Consider the following 23,920-nt stretch of genomic DNA (forward strand, 5'->3'; position numbering starts at 1 on the left):
GATCTAAGTCCTGATTTGCTGCAAGAGGACACTGATGAGATAAGTGTTTGAACCAACTTACCTCTAGTCATTCAGACCATAATCCAGCTCTAATATGTATTCTGATTTACATGTATGACTAAGCTAACATCGAACCCTGAGTCACCTTGCTTTACTGGCTATTTGTGATAGAATATTAAGTAGGGCCCATCTGTCCAATATGACCACATTATAGCAAAGCCCCCAGTCCAACATGGTGCTCCAACCAAGGTGCTCTACTGTCTTTTCACACTTCTGACCATGGTAACAGAAACCCTAATGGTTATTAAATTCATTGCTCAGGGCCATGCTCCCTTGAAATTTAAAGAATCTCCTTCCATTTATGTCAGAATTAGACTCATCACAAGGATAGTGCATCATCTTAGACATACTTCTTGTAACAACCAAAGTAACTAATTTTATCTGTATATAAACTCAATATAGTGCTTCTAAAATATACAGCTGGTTCTAACTCATAACATCCATTTCTACAAGTTGTTTTTATCCTTTCTTACTGACAGAGTTTATCACAAGTTTTTATTGACTCAACCGACACATACACACACGCACAATGACTTTGGGTTGAAGTGCCTGCCATAGTTGTCATCACTCTAGGCAGCAAGAAGGGGATAAAGATGTATATAAAGATAAATTTTAGGGGCATGATAAGGAAGCAGCACACATGATTTTTGTTTACATGCCATTGAACAAATACTCTGAGCTGTAAAGGAGACCAACAAGTGCATTCTCTAGTCATATGGCTGTATGCAGAAGTTCTGTTGCTAAAGAATGGGGGAATTGATATTAATGTGCAACAAGGAGCCTCTAGAACACATGGAATATAAGGAATGCTCGGGGAGCGCCTGGGTGGCTCAGTCAGTTAAGTGTCCAACTCTTGTTTCGACTTAGGTCAACAAGCCTCTTATCAGGCTCCATGCTGATAGTGCAGAGCCTGCTTGGGATTCTCTCTCTATCCCTGTCTCTGCCCCTCCCGTGTTCTCTCTCTCTCTCTCTCTCTCTCTCTCTCTCTCTCTCTCTCTCTTTCTCTGTCAAAATCAATAAAATAAACTTCAAAAAATAAAGAATGCTTGAGATTCATTGGTAAATTGAATAAAGTCATATAAAAATATGTACACAAATATCAGTAGCATTCCCACACTAGCAGTAAATAAATAAATAGAAATAAAAAGTAATAAAATCAAGGGGCACTTGGGTGGCTCAGTCAGATGAGCTTCAGACTCTTGATTTTGGCTCAGGTCATGATCCCAAGGTCATGGGATTGAGCCCTGCATCTGGCTCCATGCTGAATGTGGAGCCTGCTTAAGATTCTTTCTCTCTCTCCCTCTGCCCCTATCCCCCACTCATGCACTCTCTTTCTCTCTAAAATAAAAAAAAATAAATTTTAAGTAGCAAAATCAAAATCACAAAAATTGAAGACCATCAAAAATGATTTATCAAAAATGTATGCAAACGTAACAATTTAAGATCTTATTTATATTTAGCAGAAACAACATTCACTCAACATTCATTGAAATAACAATTGTAACTAACAATTATAGAGTACCTAGAGAGGCCCTCTTCTAAGTGTTTTATGCAGTTTAACTCATTGTGTCTTTACATTAGTAGTCTTTGAGGCTGCTATTACAAACATCATTATTTACAGAAAAGGCAACTGAAGCCCAGAGAAGGTAAATAATTCATGTAAGTTTATCCTGTTAAAAGTGGCAGAACCAGAACTCTACTTCATATCTCCTGCTTTTTTTTTTTAATGTTTTTTATTATTTATTTTTGAGAGTGAGAGAGAGCACAAGCAGAGGAGAGGCAGAGAGAGAAGGAGACACAGAATCCAAAGCAGGCTGAAGGCTCTGAGCTATCAGCACAGAGGCTGACGCGGGGCTCGAACTCCTGAACTACAATATCATGACCTGAGCCAAAGTTGGCCACTTAACCAACTGAGCCACCCAGGAGTCTTATATCTCATGCTCTTAATCAGCACTTTGTATAATCCCCTTGGACAAGTAGCAAGCACTGTTTTGGCCCTTGAGGACATACCGGTAATCAAATCAGAAATTATCCCTGCCTCAAAGAGCTTGTGTTAGAAACATATAAACTTAAAAATAATTTCAGATAGTAATAAATTCTATGAAACAAATCACATGGGGCTATGGATAGAAAATACTGCAAATCTAATCTACAATTATTTTTAAGATATTTCCTTGTTCTCTCAGTTCTTACTTTTGTAATACTATTAATCAGTGTCATGATGTCATCCAAAATTCCTATTTTGACCAGAGAATACCAAAGAGCACATAAGAAGAACACATTCACTTCATTGAGTAATTTCATTGTCAAGGATAATTTATCCTATATTTCTACTGACTTAAATGGCATTAGAAACAATGTGTGAAACTGAGTAGAGAACGGAAGCCTAAAAACTCAAGAAATGCAGTTACAGTTCTTTCACTGGGTCCATTTGAACAGTTTTGAATTTTTTTTATTTCACTTATTTTTTTTTTTATTTGAATATAGTAGACACACAATGTTGCATTAGTTTCAGGTGTACAACATAGTGATTCGATGAGTTTACACATTATGCTATGTTCACCACTTGGGTAGCTACCATCTGTCCCCATGTATCGTTACTACAATATCATTGACTGTATCCCCTATGCTGTTTTTTATTTTTAGGTTTTTTTAAATATTTTTATTCATTTATTTTGAGAGAGGGTGGGGAAGGGGCAGAGAGAGAGGGAGGGAGATAGAGAATCCCAAGCAGGCCCACACCGACAATGCAGAGCTCGAACTCACCAACTCACGAGATCATGACCTGAGCGGAAACCAAGGGTTGGATGCTCAACCAACTGACTCACCCAGGCATGCCCCACCCCGCCACCCCCCACCCATTGCAGCTTTTTAAAAAAGAGATAGGCATGATCTAGTACATCAGGGATCAGCAAAACTTTTCTGTAAAGAACCATCTAATAAATATTTTGGGCTCTGTGGGCCAGATGGTCTCTGTCACAACTACTCTACCATTGTAGAGTGAAAGCAATCATAGACAGTCATGTAAACAAATGAACTTGGCCATGTTCCAATAAAAATTGATTTATGGACACTGGAAATTGAATTTCTTATACTTTCTGTGTGTCACAAAGTATTATCCTTCTTTTGATTATTTTTCAACCATTCAAAAATGCACAAACCATTTTTAGCTTTCAGTCCTGACAAAAATAGGCAGCCTGAGGGCTGTAGCTGAATACCTTTGCACTAGATGATCACTTAGGGCCTGTCCTGGAGGTTCACTGTCACAGGCCTTCAGCAGCTTTTCACTGCACCTGCCTGCCTCAACCTGCGCAAGAGATGAGACAAAAACCCTGAACTGAAGACTTCATATGCACTCATCCTCAAACTGAAGGGTGTAGAATGGTCACCTGGAAGTATATTCAAATTCAGATTCTTTAAAATGGAGTCTACATTTTTAACAAGCATCATAGGAGATTTTGATGCATGTGAGTTTGAACTGCTAACAAGAACCTGGACCTAAATATAACATAAACATAGAACACAGAACCCGTAAACTGGAGATTACAAAACAGTGAGATAAGCAGCTCAGTAGAAATCAGCAGGGGCCAAACAAAGAATACCAGATATTCTGTGAAAAGTGGATACTAGGGAGTAGTTAGAAGTTAGTGTGGACAAGCAGGAAGAAAGTGGCAAGTTTAAAACCCTCTTCTATATAGAATACTTAATTGGGTGCTGTGAATAAATTCTGCCCTGACTGAGAAAAGAAGGGTGAGGGCAAGAGAGGAAAGGAGCAAACACCGCAAATGGGAGCTGTAATCTGCCTGCATGGGAATTTACTTTCTCCCTGAGCCATTCTGGCATCTGCTAGCTCTGTGACTGTAGGCAATTTCCTGAATCCTCTTTGCCTCAATTAGCTCAACCCGCCTAATGAACTTATCAGGTTGTTGTGAGGTTTTAATAAGTTAATACAGGTAAAGTGCTTAAAGGCACCAAGTACCTTTCAGTAAATATTTTTAATGCTGATATTGATCTTTTTAGTCATGATACTGTCCAACTCCTTTTAAAGATGATTGAACTGAGGTCCCGAGAGATGGAGTGTGTGTCCCACAGTGGGACTGACTAGGTAGAGTTTGTTGTGGGGACAGAATAAGGTTTATCATTCATCCTCTGTAAAATTTATTTATCTTTTATCTATGAAAATAAAGTATAAAGACTATATAAGTTCTGGTCCCTTTCCATTCTGATATCTTATGATGTATACACATTTAAAAATCACATAAAAATAAAATTGGAATGTGTGCAAAAGAACCATAGCACATGATTATTACCACTAGAACCCAAGCAAATAGGTACTTTAAAAGGAGTTATTCAGAATAATGGGTTTAGTATGCTTCTTTTGCTACTTCGAAGGAAGAACTAAATGAATAAACTCTTTGTATTGCTCTGGCTTCCTTTTTTATGTGCACGAATGACTAATGGGTATTGTTTCTGCTTTTACATTTTCTCAAGTACTTTTCAAGCACTTTGAAATGCTTTTCTTTCCCTCAAGACTTTTTCCCTTACCTTAACAGAGCTAAAAGGAATTGTTCCAGGACGAGGCCTATAATTTTGTCACTTCTGCCCTGATAGGGAAAAAAAGGGAGGGGCAACAAAAAACTCAAGTTTGTATTCACTGTGTTAGCTGTGCCTGGCTGAGGACATCAAATCTAATAGTGCTTGAAAGGGATTAGAGTCCATCTTCAAAAAGGTTACTTTCATTTATTATTTTTTATATGTTTATTGGCTGTCTCTCTTTTTTTAAGTGTTATTGAGGTATAATTGATATACAAAAGTTGGACATATTTAATGTATACAGTTTGATGAATTTGGACATATGTATACACACATTAATATCATCACCACAGTCAGGGTACTGAATATATTCATCGCCTCCAAAAATATTTATGTTCTCGTGTTGGTTTGTTTTTGTTTTTATTTTGTTGTGGTAATAATACTTAATATGAGATCTGTCCTCTCAGCTTATTTTAAAGTGCACCATGCCATATTGTTAACTAAGGGCGTTCTGTCGTATTGGAGTCCCTAGAATTTATTCATCTTGAGTCACTGACAGTTTGTATTCTGTTAACTAAGGGCATTCTGTTGTATGGGAGTCTCTAGAATGTGTTCATCTTGATTCACTGACAGTTTGTATTCATTGAGCAACAATTCCCCCTCAACTCAACCCTCTGAATGTGCTAAATCTCTTTTCTGATCTCAGAAGCTAAGCAGGGTGGGGGCCTGGTTAGTACTCAAATCAGAGAGGTTAATTTTAAGGTGACATTTTAAAAGATTCGAATATTTGTTGATGGAAATACAGTGTGTTTGGATTATTAAGGTGGAAATTTTATTCCAAATGTTTTTTAATGTTTATTTATTTTTGAGACAGAGAGACAGCATGAGCAGAAGAGAGGGGGAGAGAGAGAGAGAGAGAGACAGAACCAGAAGCAGGCTCTAGACTCTGAGTCATCAGCATAGAGCCCAACACGGGGCTTAAACTCACAGACCGCAAGATCATGACCTGAGCCACTAAGACACTTAACCGACTGAGCCACCCAGACGCCCCTGGAAATTTCATTCTAAAACATCCAAAAATTCCTGACAGCAGATGAGTCACTCTTGAGTAAACAGATGACAGAAATTTGATTAGTATTAGGTAGATTTACCTTTATTAATTTAATAATCAATATTTACTCAAGGCATTTAATAGTTCTTAGTGTATATAAGATAACTAAAGCAGAAACTTTTATTCATGTCTTAACATAGTTCATAAAAATAAACATTTCTTGAGACTTTTAAAGACAGGCTGTTACTCGCAGAGCCTACTTGCTACTCTGTAAACTAATCACGTCTAGACCCATTGGACCATGTAGTTTGCTGTGACTCTCTTCTCCGCAAGTCTTGGTCTCCTCATTTTTGCTTTTTTTTTTTTTTTTTTTAATTTGGAGAGTATGGGATAATTACTACAGTCAGTTGTCCTGCCCTCTGCTGAAGGCCATGTCAAGTTAGCATGTTTCTTTTTGTTTTGTTTTGTTTTGTTTCGTTTTGTTTTGTTTCATTGCTTCTGGTTTTAAGTAAAGGGTCGAGTAAATGATTGTGGGAAGTATCTTGAAGGGAAGCCTCTGTTCAAAGCCAAAATGTCTTTTATGATAATCAATACCTTTAGTAGTAACTCCTATTTGCTTTTTTCACTGTGAGACATGTTAAAAGGTAAACTGAAGCATATTAAAAATTCTGAGTTTCTTTAAGCAAAAATCCATTCGAATTGAGCAGCAGGGTCAAACTGGAAATGTTTGGGAACCCTCCCTGACAAGATAGGGCTAGAGACAGACTGTGTAGAGAGAGTGCCAACACAAAGAAGGATATTATTTGATTTGCTATTGTAAAGTCTAGTGGGATATTTGTGATTGGCAGTCCTTAACATTTTGATTGCTTAACCCTGTGGCATTTATAGAGTCTTATTTTGGTTTGCTTATATAGGGTGCCATGGCATTAAAGCCACCTCAGTCTAATGGCCCCTTTGTTTAATTAATTTAACAGTTTATTTTTGAAATAAGATTCTACTGTCTTCGGGGTTGGGGGACAAGTTATTAGCAACTGGCATCATCCTGGGTGATGGATATTGCAATGTATTTTTTTCTTGAAATTTAATAAAATTTAAGTCAGACGCTTAAACAACTGACCCACCCCAGGTGCTCCTTATTTATATTTTAAATGGTGGCTTGCTTTCTTGCAGTGATAAGTATATTTTGTTCAGAATGTGTTTTCCTATTAGTGACACTTTTGGAAAACTCTTTAGGACTTTGTTTTTGCTTTTTGTTCTCTTGACTAATTATTATACTTTACCACAAAGCGGCTTCCTTGGTCGTTTTTATTACTATTCTTCGATTTTATGACACTCTTAGCTGCTAACCTGCTATAACAGCAGTCCTGTACCTTAACAATGTTCACTAATCCTGTCCATTTTAAATTGTTTTGCATTTTCTGTAGTCATGTATATGCCCCTAATGAAAATACCAGCATTTGACTTTATTATAATTTTAAAGATTAGAGAAATATTTGAATAATGGAAATAAATTAAAGAGTAACCAAGTATCAAAAATGGAATGACTGAAATATCAATTAGATGAACAGAATAGACAGTTTGGTAAAGAATTGTAATTCATATTAGAACTAGGTATTAGTAACTATATTAAATATATAGCTATTGAAATTACTGTTGTTGAATATTATAATTAAATTGAAAATGAACACCATAAGCATTCTATGCAAAAACAAATCTATCCAAGCAAACATTTGAAATACTGTTGTTATCTATTTTATTGTCTATCTATCTATCTATTCCATTGTCTTAAACTTAAAACTAAAAATAAGAGTTTAGGGGCACCTGTATGGCTCAGTCAGTTAAGCATCCAACTCTTCGGCTCAGGTCATGATCTCATGGTTCATGAGTTCAAGCCCCGCTTTGGGCTCTATGCTAACAGAGTAGAGTCTGCTTGGGATTCGGTTTCCCTCTATCTCTGCCCCTCCCCCACTTGCTCTCTCTCTCTCTCTCTCTCTCTCTTTCAAAAATAAATAAAAATAAACTTTAAAAAATGTTTTTCATGCCAATTATTGTTTTAAAAATGGGCCTTAAAATTTTTAAATTGTTAAAAGGATTTTTTCACCTTTAAAAAGTATATAAGGAACCCTTACTTTTTTAGGTATAAGCAAAATCATTTCATATGTAAAATTTGGAAATAGACAAAGTTCATGTACTGTTAATGTACTGTATTTTCCATCAAAAAATCACCAGAAACTTACTTGTGACTTGCGTTTAAATTTGAGCACCCAGTCAATTCATCTAATGGGGATTGGAAAGGCTGGTTAGCCAAAGAGGAGCAGGTTAAACATAAAGGTACATAGTGTGTTCTCATTTATTCAATAAATATTTGTTGACAGAATAGAGGTAGCAGATGGTAAAAATTCTAAACAACCACAAAGTGAATCTTTTTTTACCTCCAAGCTATTTGATTTTTCACTAGGATATATGGATTCATTTATTAAACCATTGTTTAAATATTTTCTGAACCTGAAAAAGGCAGAATCTCACAGTGCAAACGTCTGATTCTTATCTCAAAACAATTTGATCATTCATCGAATCTGCTCAGTTTCACAAGTTTTCAGGTTATCCATGCTCACTGAAAAATAGTGAAAATGAATATTACATGTGAGCTGACCAAAATGCATTAGACTACATGAAGGTGTTTTACTCTGGTTTTAATATGCTTCAGTGGTGCTTACAGATCAGTGGCCAAGAGCCAAAGCTAGAAAGTGAAATAGCTATTGGCTTGTTTGAATAAATATCTAAATCTTTATAGTTTCCCAATTAACACAAACCCATATAAAAACACAAATCCAAACTATTGCGACTAGAGAGTTGCTTAAGTGTAAATTGTAAATCTCTAGTGTTCTACTAGTTGCCATTTTTTTTTTTTTTTTTTTTGCTTTTTCATGTTGCAACGTCAGTGGAATCTAAGCATGGAGTTCAGCTAAATTAGAATAAGTGTATGTGTAGAAGCAAATTATGTGTTAGTGTAGTGAGACTTCTGTAAGTCTCACTCTTGGAATTGTTAATTGAGTTTGGGGTAAAAATAGATGAAAAGAATCTTTGTTAATTAGACATGGGCACTGTCTGGAAGTTGTTGTTAAGTAGGTAAAGGCAAGTATGAATTCACAAATATCAGAATGAAGATCCTTGGAGAATTAGCATGAGGCATAGACATGATTTATTTTAAAAAGCAGTTGGGCAATTTTCAAAGTAAATTGAAAGGCTTGAGCCACATAAGAGTTATAAATAAAAATGTAAGCAGCATGATTTTTATTCCTAGGAGTAATTGAAGATATTTTCTAACTGTATCTAAATTGTTTTGCCAAATCAGGACAGGTAAATTCCCTTGCTATCAGACCATAGAACTGTAGTCCTGACCTAGATAAGTGTTTGGATTGTGTATGCAGTGACTCACTTCAGTAATTTTCAAAAGTCATTATAGCATAATGCTTGAACAAGTTTTGAAGCTATCAAACCTGGATTGGAAAACTGTCTGTGTCACATCTTTTTCTGTACAATTTCAAGTATATTATTTATTCCCTCTGTGCTAGTTTCCTCATTTGTAAAATGAAAATAATAATACCCATTTTATAAGACTATTGGGAGGATGAAAAGAAATAATGCATGTCAATTATTTTTCATGTATGTGGCATGTAATAGATATTCAGCATATACAAGTATTATTATTGCTAGCAGTTCTTAATTAGAAATTTAATTTCTAAATTTCTTTTTCTTATTTCTCTTCCTTCCTTATATAACTTCATGGAATGTCCTATACACTAATATTTTCAAAAAATGAAGAAGAGTAAAACCAAGTGAAAATTTAATTTAATTTACGTTGCTTTTCTTTTTTATTTTAAGAATTCTTTTGGCAGAAATGAATTTCTAGATACCCTTGGAATTCCATTTTTCCATCTAATGTCGATCTGTTGTAAATCTAAAACATGTAAACATAGCATGTACTTCAGTACACCTGAATAGTATTACTTAGGCTGCAGTATACTTGTAAATATTTTAAGACACAATGAGACAGAAAGTCTGGTTGACTTTCATGAAGCTGCCCTCCCATGATCCCATTCCCATCCTCCTTTATAGCCTATGCCTTCCATCCTGTCCGCCTAATACTAGAGCTGTGAATATCCCACAAGGCTATGCCACCACTTCTCATTCTTTTCTTCCTATTTTTTTTCTCAGTGAGTTCTTCCATTCTCATGACTCCTTTCTAACCTTGAATCATGTGGTGTGAACATTGGGGAGATTTTAGGTTCACATAGCCTTCCACACAGATGACTAATTTTCTTCTTCATGCATAAATTTTCAAGAAATTTTCCATCCAATTTTTCCAACTCTCTATAGGTCTTTTCCAGTCATATCATCTACTTTCATTCAACAACCTGTAGTATTTCTAGAGTGTCTCCTACTTGTCCATCAGTGTCCTAAGAGCTGGGAATAAATAATCAGATGTAGTTTCTGGTCTCAAGGCACTCGGTGTCAAAAGGGGCAGTCAGAAAACCAACAGCTAATTGTGATAAAGAATAATAATTTGTATGACATGAGTTATTGGACAATGCTAAAGAATTACATGACTTAAATCCCTGGCAGGAGGATGGTTCCAGAACCTGTCCCAGAGTGGGTGACATGTAAGTGAAGACCTAAAAGGTGACTCAGAAGCAGTCGAGAAGGAAGAAGCATGTGTAGGGGAAAACCCCAATCCACCTCGTGTGTTTCTCCTTTGCTCTCACATGACTACCACACTCACAACACTTCTAACATCAGATGTATGCATGCATGGATGTGGTAGGGAGTGTTCTTCCACCAAGCATTCACTGAAACCCCATCTATGTGTTCTACAATTTAGCTTAATTCTGACACTCCCTGAAAATGGTGTCACAAGTTAAAGGCTCAGTCCCACATGACTATTCCCTCCCTATTTCAGATGCCAGTTATGAGTAAAGTTGTCACCTGTGTTCCTGACTGATTGGCTATAATCAGAGATTCCCATAACCCCCTCTTTGGGTTCTATTAATTTGCTGGTGCAGCTCAAAGAACTCAGGAAAACAGTTGCATTTACCATTATTAAAGGATACAGATGAACAGCCAGATGAAGAGGTACGTAAGGCAAGGCCTCGGAGGGTCCCCAGCCCGGGAGTTTCAGTCCCTGTGGAGTGGGAGTGTGTCACCCCTCCAGCACATGGATGTGTTTACTAACCTGGAAGCTCCCTGAGCCCCATACTCGGGATTTTTATGGAAGCTTCTTCACATAGGCATGATCAGTCATTAACTCCATTTCCAGGCCCTCTCCCCTCTCTGGATAATTGGGGGTAGAGTTAAAAATTCCAAGTTTCTAATCATGGCTTCACCTTCTGGTGACCAGTCCCCATCTAGGAGCCCATCCAAAGTCCCATGATTAGATCAAAAGATGCTCCAAGTGTTCTTCTCACTTAGGAATTTGCAAGGGTTTTAGGAGCTCTGTGCCAGAAACTGGGGGCAGAGACATGTGTATATATTTTCTGTTATCTCACAAAGGGCAACTCACTTGAATATAAAAACTTGCAGTCAAGATGGCATTTTGTATGTGACCACAAGTCTTCAATGAACTAGAGCATAAAGTATGAATAAGAAGATGAAGTTGAAGTGGTGAGTGGAGTTTCCATTATCGTCACTACATAATGAATGATTAGTATACATCATATTTGACTAAGTACTTTACTAAAAGGTAGGTATTATTGTCCCTCATTTTTCAGCAGAGGAACATGAACTTGAGGTTAAGTACCTTATACAAAGTCATACAACCAGTAATATCTAGAAGGACCAAGACTCAACCTGGTTTTTAAAAAAATATTTAGGGGCGCCTGGGTGGCTCGGTCGGTTAAGCGTCCGACTTCGGCTCAGGTCATGATCTCACGGTCCGTGAGTTCGAGCCCCACATCGGGCTCTGTGCTGACAGCTCAGAGCCTGGAGCCTGTTTCAGATTCTGTGTTTCCCTCTCTCTCTGCCCCTCCCCTGTTCATGCTCTGTCTCTCTCTGTCTCAAAAATAAATAAACGTTAAAAAAAAAAAAAAATTTTAATGAATGCTATGCTTCTGGAAATTGTCTCCCAAATACACTATTTGTTACCAATTACTTGTTTCTACTTTCAAGAAATCTCAAACTTGGAAAGAAAGGATGGTATAGATGAAAAGTTGATGCAAAGAAGCAAATTTATATAATGTGCTTAGCACAATTTTTGTACATTGTTAAGAGCTCAATGAAGGACTTTTGTTGTTTTCTCACTGCTTCTTTCTTTTTTTCCCTTCCTTTGTTAGAATGTAATCTCCTGGAGAGAAGGACTTTTATCTGCATTTTCCCCCCCGTGGCATCGATACTTAGAACAGCAATCAATGAAAGTTTGTTGAAAAAATGGATTAAGACATTTTAAACACTAGAGAAATCCCCAAGTTTGAGAATACAGAAATATTAAATAGACTGTTATTTTCTCCCAAATCACATTTCTCCCAAGAATCCATGTTTCTGTGTATTTTCTGACACCTTAAGTATCCAAGTTCTCAACTTTTACTTCTGTTTTAACTTTCTTTTAAAGAGGACATTTACATCATTTGAAGAACTCACTGAAACTTTGCATAAGTCTCAAGCTTTTGTTTTTAATAATGATTTACATTTCCCACACCCTCTGACTACAAAGTTCTTGTCCCAGATATCCACATTGATTCTTCCCTCTTATCTTCAGGTCTCTTTGTAGAAATTACCTAATTCCTAATTAAAATGAATAAATTCCTCCAGGCCATTAAGGAAAACAATTGTTCAAAGGAAAGGGGATAAGAATGGGTCTGTGGGAAGACATAGTGGGATCCCAGAGATAGCCTGGTAGAAAAAAAGGAATGGAGAGCTGGGGTATTTTCCACATGAGAACACAGGACACCAGTAGTCCACTCTATGGGGTCAGAGCTTGTCAGAGATTGAGAAGAGCCAAAAGCAGCTGACAGAGGCAAAGGCAAGAACAAAACTTGGAAGATTGGCTTGGAAATACCATAGTTTGGGAATGCCCAGAAACAATGGGTCAGTCTCTCAGAAGCTAGATGAGCAATCTGGAAATGCAAATAAGGGTCAAGGTGAAGCAATAATAATACCGGGGCGCCTGGGTGGCTCAGTCAGTGAAGCGTCTGACTTCAGCTCAGGTCATGATCTCGCCGTATGTGAGTTTGAGCCCCATGTCCAGCTCTGTGCTGACAGCTTGGAGCCTGCTTCAGATTATGTGCCTCTCTCACTCTGCCCCTCCCCCGCTCATGCGCGCACACGCACACTGTCTCTCTCTGTCACTCTCTCTCTTAAAATAAACATTTAAAAGAATAACAATAGGCCATACAGCAAGAAGCACAGAGATAGCAGAGTGTTTGTTGAGGTACTTTAATTTTTTTTTTTTTAGTTTGCTGTCATTCTTTTATCTTTATCCACATAATGTTTTCCACAGGAATACTGAACAACCTATAATACTGGGAACACAAACAGCTTGTGTTCTATCCACATGGACAGTTTTGGACATGGACAAAATGGACAGTTTTCTCCCATTGTCTCCCTGGTAAATTCTTAGCCACTCTTCAAAATCTCCACTTAGACATTCCATGCTCTTTGTTGCCTTCCACGTCCCCTGTTACACTTGCAAAGACACTTTTAGTTGTAAGTGACAGAAAAGCAAGTTTGAGCAAAAAAGAGAAATTTGGAGCTCATATTAATGAAATGCCAAGGATAGAGATGATTTGAGAATGGCTAGAATTAGGAACAGAAGTGATTCATTAGGGCTCTGTCTTTTTCATTTGCTTTTCTCCATAAGGCAGAACTGATGGTAAACAGCCATCCTGATTGTATCCTGTCAGCTTATCTCCCATAGTAGAAAAAGAATCTTCCCTGCCCCCATATCTCTGCCAGAAACATCTGAAGCAATATTCTGATTGCCCTGGCTTGGATCATGTACTCATGATTTGCCCTGAGCTCTGGCCCCCTAATTGATAGTCTTTCTAGGATTAGAATAGGGAAGGATAATTCCCCAGTGAAAATGTAGGATGCTGTTAACAAAAGGAATATCAAAGTGATGCTGGGCATTTAAAAACAAATGTCAATGAACAGTTGACAAACCATGGTTGCTAAGTTAAAATTATTGTGGACAGTTCCTCTTAACCAGAATTCCATTGGCCTTCAATGGATTGATACCCTGAAGATGTATGTGAATCTCTCCAGGGAGGGGTCCGTACCTTAATGATATACAAAGGATTCCAGGGTTGGAAGGTAACAGTACTTGGAAAGGAAAAGCTTTCTCCCCATCCTCACCCACTACTAATTAATTAACCCTGACTTAAGAGAGTCCAAATGCAAAGCCATCTGAGACCATGTGACAGAGTAGACAAGAAGTTAACTTTAATTTGATTCCTACTTAGTTCTCATCATACTCTGCTTATCCCAGTTTAATCACTTAAGTGTGGATCATGAAAACTATTTGCAGATTAAAATAGTTTTTAGCACAGTCCTTGGCCCGTGCTGAGTTTCCAGTACTTTCCTGCAGTAATGTAACACGGGGTAAGCCCCAGAGACTACCCAGAAGTTATTCCTCCTGCCTGCCATGCCATTCCAGTTGTAGTAGGTCATGCTGTTTAGCAATGAGGGATCCAGGTCTACTTTGGTATCCTAGACCAGTCACTGCCCCCTCCCTGTTACAGCGTTTTCTGTCAGTTGAGAGGCCAGAGAATGTTTGGGAGCCATCAGCTTCTTTTCATTATGCTTGTGCTTGCAAGCTAGGTCTTAAGCCATCTTCTGCCTTTGTTTCTCAAGCCAGCTGGGAGAATTTCCTACAGAGGCCTGTGTTGGAACCCTTGTAATTTCTAGGTGACCATCTCTGCCCCTTGAGCACATTAAAGAGGGGGCCACCCCCCAAAGTTGCATTCACAGGAGAAAACCTCTCACTTTTTCCAGTGTGAAAGAAAGAAATCAACATTATTAGCACCTACAATTAAATCAGATGCTGAAGCTTTGCTTTCATAAATACTCAGGATAATTTGTTATTGGGCAAAAATAGAACCGAATAAAATCATTTAACAGTGATAAAGAATACAGAGTATTCTACATCTATTCTTCTGTTTCAAAAACATGATTTGGGGTCTTGATTAAAGCAACAGAAGTGTGCAGTTTGCATGTTAGTGGTTGAAATTGATGTCTTTCTTGGAACTGTCATGGGTATACTTTGCAAAACACTTAGTTTGTCATATTTTTAACATGGCTGCACAATTGTATTTGCAAAGAGTGTTTTCAATATGAATTTGGTATTTTGACTTTTTTTATTATTATTAAAGGCATTAATTCACTGAGTCATTCAGTAAACCTTTGTATAGCACCTACTTTATTTTAGGCACTAGGACATATTTAAAATTTATCTGAATTACTAAACAAATAGAAATTCCTGGGTAAACAGGGTTAAATTTGGTTTGAATGTTTTTTAAAAAGGTCTCTCTTCACTTCTAAGTAACTAATGGAAGAAAATGCAGAACATTTTTAAATGTATTATTACCTTTGTCAACATACTTGGTTTTTTTTTTTTAATTTTTTTAATCTTTTATTTTTGAGAGGGAGTGAGAGAGATAGACAGACAGACAGAGAGAGACAGAGTGCAAGCAGGGGAGGGACAGAAAGAGAAAGAGACACAGAATCTGAAGCAGGCTCCAGGCTCTGAGCTGTCAGCATAGATCCTGGTGCAGGGCTTGAACTCATGAACTGTGAGCTCATGACCTGAGCTGAAGTCAGATGATTCACTGACAGAGCCACGCAGGCATCCCACAACATATTTAAGTCATGGATGTTATGTTAGTGGAATGTTCGTGTACAATGTTTGAATTTTTAAAAATTCAGAATAAAATTCCATTATGTATCGGTGGTAATATAATATTCTTGTATTCAAGAGACAAGATGTTAAGAATGTAATATAAAAATGATATACCCAGGGACTATTTTATATGTGTTCCTTTGATGTAATTCATTTCTATGTTAACTAACATCAGAGAAATGTCTCTGTAGGTTTCCACACACTCTAAATCTTTATCTTTTGTTATTTCTGAATGAATTAGGTTTACATTCTTTGTTTATCCCTATCCATTCATTATTTAAATCAACACATTTTTATTGAATGAAATAAACCTTGCACATAATAATATGATGTGTTACTTCATATGAAAATGTTGTTTTCAATAAGGTATTCCTTTGAAAATTATTTTCCCTTGAGATATTAGGACTTCTGCTTGCTAAATAAATAAGCAAAGTGATTAAATTAAGAAATAGTAGATTTTAATCAATGAAATACACACAAAAATAAACAGGGACATCGTAACAAGTAATTAATGGCAAAGCACATTTTCTCTGAGGGAATGATATTTCAGTTGAATTTTGAAATCTGGGATTGTGTCAACTGTGGTCTGAGTTGGGGAAGAATGTTTCAGGCATGAAGATTAAGTTCCTAAATTCTGGGTGAAAAAGAGCCCAGTGTATCTGAGAGACAGAAATGAGGCCATTGTGACTGAAGGGATTATATACGATATCATTGACTTTGTTAAGAAGTTTAAGTTGGGAAAACGTTGAGGTTCTTTAGAAAGCAAGGAGGGACACAATGTAACTTAAGTTTAAAAGATGCATCTGGCCCTTTTGTGGATGATTGTAGATAGGCAAGAATGGGAGCAAGGGAACCAATTGTTTGGTGATTGCACTTCTCCAAGAAGAGCATTTACAGAGTTGTTCTTCATTATTTGTGATATGCCCTTACAAAAAGATATGTTGTGTGCTCAAATGCTGCAGGTCATACCCAAGATACCCGATCTCACAAACACATCATTGTGCATCTGGGCATTGAAGCAGTGGCAGTGATCATGGCAAAAAACCCAACCTCTTGATGTTTTATGTTTACTTGCTAATTACTGATCTGTGTGACGTATTATTGGTCTCATAATTTAAACATAAATTGTATGTAATTGACTATTTATTGTGCATTAAATACTATGGGCATTGATTTCCCCAAGAAGCACTAGTTCCATATCTGAGTTGATAATATAATAAAATTTGCCATGACATAAGTAAGTTATGGTAACAACATAAAATACCTTAAAATATATATAAATAGCAACTTTATTTTAAAACATCATTTAAAATGCTAGAATGCTATTTTTTTCCTGTTTATTACTATGATTACTTAAACCAGAACTGAGAATCTTTTGTAGTTTAAAAGATATGTCTGAATATTAAGCTGAAAATTTTCAAGAATTTTGCCTTCTGAGAATTATTTTGCAAACTAACTATATTTGAACTAGCAGTGCTAAGATAATCGCCATTAAAATAATGATAATGAGACCAATTTAATTCTAAGTATTCATGATGGTGCCACAAAATTATGTCCAGTTTATATATTTGTTTATTTTAAAATTACAGATGTGCTACCTCTTAGGGTAAAAGAATGTGCTCATATCTAGCCTTCAGCCTGCATGTTTTCCTTTATCTTTCTTTTATACTTTAAAAATTCAGTATGAATTTTATCACATTTCATAGATTAATTTTAAAAGTACTTTTTGAATGAATAACACACAGATCATGGCATTGATTTAGACACATTTCCAACTAGATAGATACATTTGCAACTAGAAAATATTTTCTCCAATAAATTTCATATTCCTGTAAGTACGATAAATATTCAAAATGCTAATTTAAATCTTAAAAAGATTTTTAAGTAATAATATGAGTAAAATCTAATGTTTATTTTCTGATTATTTGTTTATATTCATTAGCTCTAAACCACATTTGGATAAATTCAGTTTTTCTATACTTTATACTATATTTTAGATTTTTAAGGCATAGTGCTTTTATTTTGCAGATCGTTGCCTTGCGTGAACAAAATGTTCATATACAAAGAAAAATGGCATCAAGTGAGGGGTCCACAGAATCAGAACACCTTGAAGGGATGGAACCTGGTCAGAAAGTCCATGAAAAGGTATGACTCATATGACCTGGCCCTATATGGAAATGTTCACTTGCTATATATCTTTTGACAGAAATATGAAATCCATGTGATAAGCGTTCTTTATTATTTTTTGTTTTGTTGGTCATAAGTCCATGATTTTTCTTCTCACTTATTGCTTTTAATTTGATTTGCTTAAAAATAATATATGTGTGTGTATGCATAGATATGCATAGATTTGAATTTCTTATTACTTGCTGTTAACTTGATCCTCTGAAATATAATTAAATTATGCATCAAATTGAACATATATAATTAAATAAATATATTTGTATAGTTAGATATATCAATAATATACATCTAAGACTTTTTAAAGTACAATAACAATAATTTTGATTTACAAGTGGTATTATGTATGGTTGGTGACTAATCTGTGGCTTATCACAGCAAAAATTTTTTGGTAATCTCCTATTTGATTTAGTATTTTCTGTGTATTTAAGAAGGTCCTAATAGTACTCCTGTTAAAGAAAAGTTATATAAAAGAATCTGAAGTCTTGGGACTTTTACTGTTGTTTAGAAGGGAATGATTTTCCTTTTGGTGGGACTTAGACCCAGGCTAAGAAAACCTAGCAGTCTCTTTGGACCTTTTGTGGGCTCAGCCATCTTTTCCAGCACAAAAGGAAGAAGGTCAGTTGCTGGTAGGTAGGGATCAGATAAGATTATATAGGCATTTGCATATCCAATGACAATAGACAGTCTGCTAAATATTTGCCTTTACAAGTTATATCTTCAGATGGTTAAGCTCTTTAATCATCAAGACTACATGAATTAAGTAGCTAAATTGGTGTCATTGTGAATGTTGAGGGGTTTTAAAACAGAGATTAAGAAACAAGTGACTGGACCACAAAACAACAGCACCAGACTTCTTACCAGAAAATAAATTGAACACTTGCTTCGTTACCGGTTGAAACAAATGGAGGGGCTTCTTATGTCTCCTCCTTCAAGTGTAAAAGCAAAGGAAGCCAAGTAATCCAGACTAATTTCCTGAGACTGCCATCAATTCTGGTGGCTGAGAAGCAAATAGCTTTTAATTTAAGGCTTCACTATTTTAGCCTTTATCCATGTATTTTATAGAAATCTCAAGTTGAGTTTTAAAAATAAACTAAAACCTGAAAGCTAGATTTCATGAGCTGTATTTCAAATTTGAATAAAATTATTTCTCTTCCCTTCAGATAAATGAGCTGACATTAATTCAGTAAACAAACCACTGAGCTCTTTAGAATAAAATGTTTGCACACAAAACTCAGTTTGGGAAACTAATGTAATTTTCTATTACTGTCTCATTTTAATTATGTCATCAGTTATACAGTACTATACCTTTTCCCAGAGAATTCTAAAGTATACTTGTTTGGGTATAAAAATGGACTTTGTGGTCATGCAGTCTTTTCATAGGAATCTACAAAATATTGTGTTTTTAACAGTGTTGTATTTATACTAATCCAGACTATAATTAAAGAAATATGTTTTTGAAAGGCATAAAGAACCTGAGATTTTGTCTATTCTCTAACCAACCATTTGATATATAAAACATTCTTCTAGTACTTTTGGGGGAGGGGCGAGTACTCACACACATATTTTTTTCAAATGCTGTTTTTTTAAACATACAACCCCTAAATATCCAGACATAATAGAACGTAAGACAGTTCATGTCAGATTAACTTTCAGAAACTGGTTACAAGATTAGGATGAGGACCTATGTATAATAGTTGTTTGAAAGTTTATTTATTTATTTTGAGAGAGACAGAAAAAGTGTGAGCTGGAGAGGGACAAAGAGAGAGAGAATCCCAAGCAGGCTCCTCCCAAGCCCGACATGGGGTTTGAACCCATGAAACCGCAAGATCATGACTTGAGCTGAAATCAAGAATTGGATGCTCAATCAACTGTATAATAGAGCCACCAAGGAACCCCTGTATAATAAATGTGTGTCTCTCTTGGATTCTACAGATAAGGTGCATATATGGAGGATTCTGAGTAGTTGGTGATGTAAATAAAGTACTTGTCTCTGACTTGCCTTCCAGTTCTTGGAGAAGGCATTTCAGCCACTTTAGAAGGGAAATTCTGTGCCATTGCTAACTTACTCACTCTTCCTTACGGATGTAACTAAAGATTTTTAAACATTATAATTATTAGTATTCTTTTTTTCAATTTCCCGTGATTGCAGGAAGAGTGATTTCCAAATGCTTTGAAATGATGATATACTAGTATTGTTTAAAATATCATGCTCCTGGGGCGCCTGGGTGGCGCAGTCGGTTAAGCGTCTGACTTCAGCCAGGTCACGATCTCGCGGTCCGTGAGTTCGAGCCCCGCGTCAGGCTCTGGGCTGATGGCTCGGAGCCTGGAGCCTGTTTCCGATTCTGTGTCTCCCTCTCTCTCTGCCCCTCCCCCGTTCATGCTCTGTCTCTCTCTGTCCCAAAAATAAATTAAAAAAAATAAATAAATAAATAAAAAAAATAAATAAATAAAATAAAATATCATGCTCCTATCCTCTTCCAATGTAAACCTAAAATATATATCATGCATATATATATGTATATATATATGTGTGTGTGTGTGTGTGTGTGTGTGTATGTGTGTGTGTGTTTCTAATTTAAAAATAAGTAATTTGTTTCAATTCATATTACTCCTGAGATGATTCAAGAAAGTATTTTGAGGTTTTTTCTTTTTTATTGAAATATAATTGATATACAATATTGTATTGATTTCAGGTGTATAACACAGTGATTTGATATTTATATACCTTACAAAATGATCACCATGATAAATCTAACGACCATCTGTCTCCACACAAAGTTTTTACAATATTATTAACTACATTCCCTATGTTGTACATAACATCCCCATGTCTTATTTATTTTATAACTGGAAGACTGACTGTATGTCTTAATTTTCTTCATCTATTTCATCTATTTCACAACCCCTTCACCCCTGGCAACCATCAGTTTTACATTTATTCATTCATTCATTCATTCATTCATTTATTCATTCATTTATATCACATTTCTTTGCCCGCCATTTTTTTCCAGTTTTATTGAGATATAACAGACATATAACATTGTGTAAGTTTAAGGTATACAAGATGATGATTTGGCATATGTATATATTGTGAAATAATTACCACAATAAGGTTAATTAACATATTCATTACCTCACATAGTTACCTTGTGTGTGTGTGTGTGTGTGTGTGTGCGTGTGTGCGCTAAGAGCATTTTAGAATTATTCTCAGCAACTTTTACGTATTTAATACAATACTGCTGATGATATTCACCATGCTTTGTTAGATTCCCCACGATATTCTAACTGCTGACATATATAGGTAAAATATTAAATGATATCCTAATCATTACAGTTATCATCCTTATATAAATACTCATAACCTCAATAAACATTATAAAGCATCTTTCCTTTATTATCCTCTATAACTTGATTATTTAAAGTGTATCAATAGCATTGAATAACAAGTGTTAAAAGATTGTAATTTAAATACTACCACTTAATTTTTTGTTGGGAATTGTTTAAAAATATATTCAAACCAAAAAAAATATTATTTTGGGTAGTATCTATGCGATTATCAGTATAGCATGACTGTAGTATTAGTGTATAAATTACAAAATGGTTGTTGGGGAGAAATACACAAAACTATTGTTAGATACTATGGAGCTGTCAGAAAGTGACTTGTAAATCCTAGTCACAAGGATTACCCCTTGTTTAGGGTAGTAAATTAGCCAACAGATGTTTTATGTCAGTGGTTTGAGAACTCTGTTGACAAAATAGTTGATAAAAATAGTCTCATAAAAGCACAGTCTGTAACAGGCCTTATTACTCACAGAAAAGCTGTGTAATTATTGTCAACATTTTAAAAACAAAAAATTAAAAGAAAGAAATAAGCTTAACTGGAATTAGTTTAAATGTCTCTGTGGGACAGAAATTTAATCAGTTCTAGAAGAACATACTCACAGGGTAATAAAAATGTTCAGAATACTAAGTTTTACCTCATTAATAATAAGTTCAGAACTGGGCTCAGTAACTTTACTCCTGTTGCTTTCTAGAAGGGAATGAATTTGTGAAATTTTTGCAGTAAACACACTGCTCTTGTAAAGGAGTTAACAATGCTCCTGACGTATATATTCTGAAATTCCGATTATTTTTTGCAGCTGCAAAATTTGCTGAGTGATATGGATAACCAGACTGTTAGACACTGGTAGAGGTTCAGAAGACATAGTCTCTGGTACTAAATTTGCTGCGAAACTAGAGAGAAAAATAAGCATGCCCAAATTACTGTTGCAAAACATGATAAATGAGTAGTGTCAAAAATGATCTTAGAGTTTGAAGGAAAATAAATTAATTGTGATGGGAGGTGGTAGAGAGGCAGCATGGAGTAGTGATTTGTTTGATGTCAGTACACCTGGATTCAGATTCCATCTCTGCCAATTACTAGCTGTGTGACCTTACACTTTTACCTCCCTGAGCATCACTTACCAGTAAATAGTCATACCCAGCTTACAGCTTTGTTGTAAAGAGTAGAGACACTGACTACGAATAACAAAACTCTTGGCACATTGATTACAAGCAATAAATGGTGTGGTTATATTATTTGTTAATCCTGTGTTTTCATTCATTTTTCAATAAATATTTAGTGACAACTTTATCGATAGCGCTAGGATATAGGTCCTGGTCTAGGTGGTTGGACCGTGGTAACGAACAAGGCAGATGAAGGCACAGGCAATAAACAAGTTGTATGTCAGAGGGACTGATGTGCTGAAGGGGCAGGTACAAAGTGGGTGGGGAGATGTTAAACAGACATGGCACGGAAGGATTTTTTTTAGAAGGTGGGGTTTGAACTGAAACCTGAAAGAGGACAGGGATTCAACCATATGGAGAACTCTATGCCATTAGAGTTTTTGAGGCAAAGGAAATCCTAAGGGCAAATGCACCAAGGGTGGGAAAGAGCTTCTTTGGCACATTCTTGGGAAGGAAGGATGACAGGGTGACTGAAGCCTAGGGGTCAGGGGAGAGAGAGCAGCAGGAGACAGGACTGAGCAGTGAACAGGGCCAGATCATGTAAGTTCTCCTAGGCTGTGGCAAGGAGCCCAAGTTCATTCTCAGAGCAATGGGAAGATATAGAAGTGTTTTAACTTAGAAGCATCTTGATTAGGTACCTTTTTAAAAAATCGTTTGCACTACAATTTTATATCCATTTGTCATTTTCTCACACATCAGACTTCTGAAGTAGATAGAGATGTTCCTTTTCTTAATTTTACCGATAATGAAATTGAGGCTTACTTAGAAAGATTAAATGACTTATTTGTCCAGAGGAAGGCCACAACCCTGGTCTTCTCACCTCCAGACAATATTATGCCTTCACATTTCTTCTCATATGCCAGCATGGTTTCTTTAAGTGTTACTGTTGATTTTCAAAAAAAAAAATCATTCTAACCCAAACTTTTTTCTGATCTTTTCTTCCTTTATTATTACACATACTCATTTGTTTTTTTGAGTTGATTATTTTATTCTATTCAAGAGTGTGTTTTAAAAGATTTTTTTTTCATTATTCCCTCAACTTCTCCCAGTTATTTTTTTACTCTGAACAGATCCTTCCTCCGAGGCAGTGGCATTCACAAGTTTTGATCACTCCAAGTATGGCTCTTAAACCGAGGCAAGAGGGGACCGTGATTTAGTGGGCCTTGCTGTGGCCCTCTGTGCCCCTCTACAGGATGAGAAGTTTACGGGGCCAGGGGAAATTGCACACCTGTAAGCCACACCACCACCCCTTCTTGACCACATGCCTGGTACTTGATAGCCAGGACTTTCTGACCAAAGGGACCTTAGCCTGCCTCCAGGGCCTTTATTGACTTCTTCCCAGAAGCAATGTCTATAGTCGGCCTGCATTCTCATGCACTCATTCCTAGACTGAAGGAGTGGCCAAGGAAGCCTTTTTGCTGGGGTTACACAAAATTTGAAAGTGTTGGCTAAGGGATCCATTCAGGCAAAAACAGATCAGTGTTCTGGAAGGAGATGAAACCAGGAAGAGAAGGGGAGCAGGCTGTAGTTCAGGGATCATATCTGGCTAAGTCTTGGTGTAGAACTTCTTGGTGTAAACTATTGTTTAGAATCTGGTCCAACAGTCATTGTGAAAGGTGTATTTTCAAGAAACATAATAGGTGATATTTTTACTTGACAGTTTGCTAACTTGATTTATAATTGTTTAATATTTAGAT

The 23,920-nt window shown here is 36.2% G+C and overlaps 1 protein-coding gene across 19 annotated transcripts in view; it reads left to right on the forward strand.

Moving 5' to 3' along the window:
- Positions 1-23,920, forward strand: part of PPFIA2 (PTPRF interacting protein alpha 2) — a 475,555-nt gene that overhangs the window by 309,544 nt on the left and 142,091 nt on the right. For all 19 annotated transcript variants that reach the window (XM_019455214.2, XM_019455220.2, XM_019455223.2 and 16 more), the window contains one exon: positions 17,562-17,678. In XM_019455214.2, coding sequence (XP_019310759.1) covers positions 17,562-17,678 — 117 coding nt within the window. The remainder of the gene's footprint in view (positions 1-17,561; positions 17,679-23,920) is intronic.

The sequence above is a fragment of the Panthera pardus genome, unplaced genomic scaffold, assembly GCF_024362965.1.
Source record: "Panthera pardus isolate Hobbes unplaced genomic scaffold, ASM2436296v1 HiC_scaffold_6, whole genome shotgun sequence".
NCBI classification, from domain to species: domain Eukaryota; kingdom Metazoa; phylum Chordata; class Mammalia; order Carnivora; family Felidae; genus Panthera; species Panthera pardus.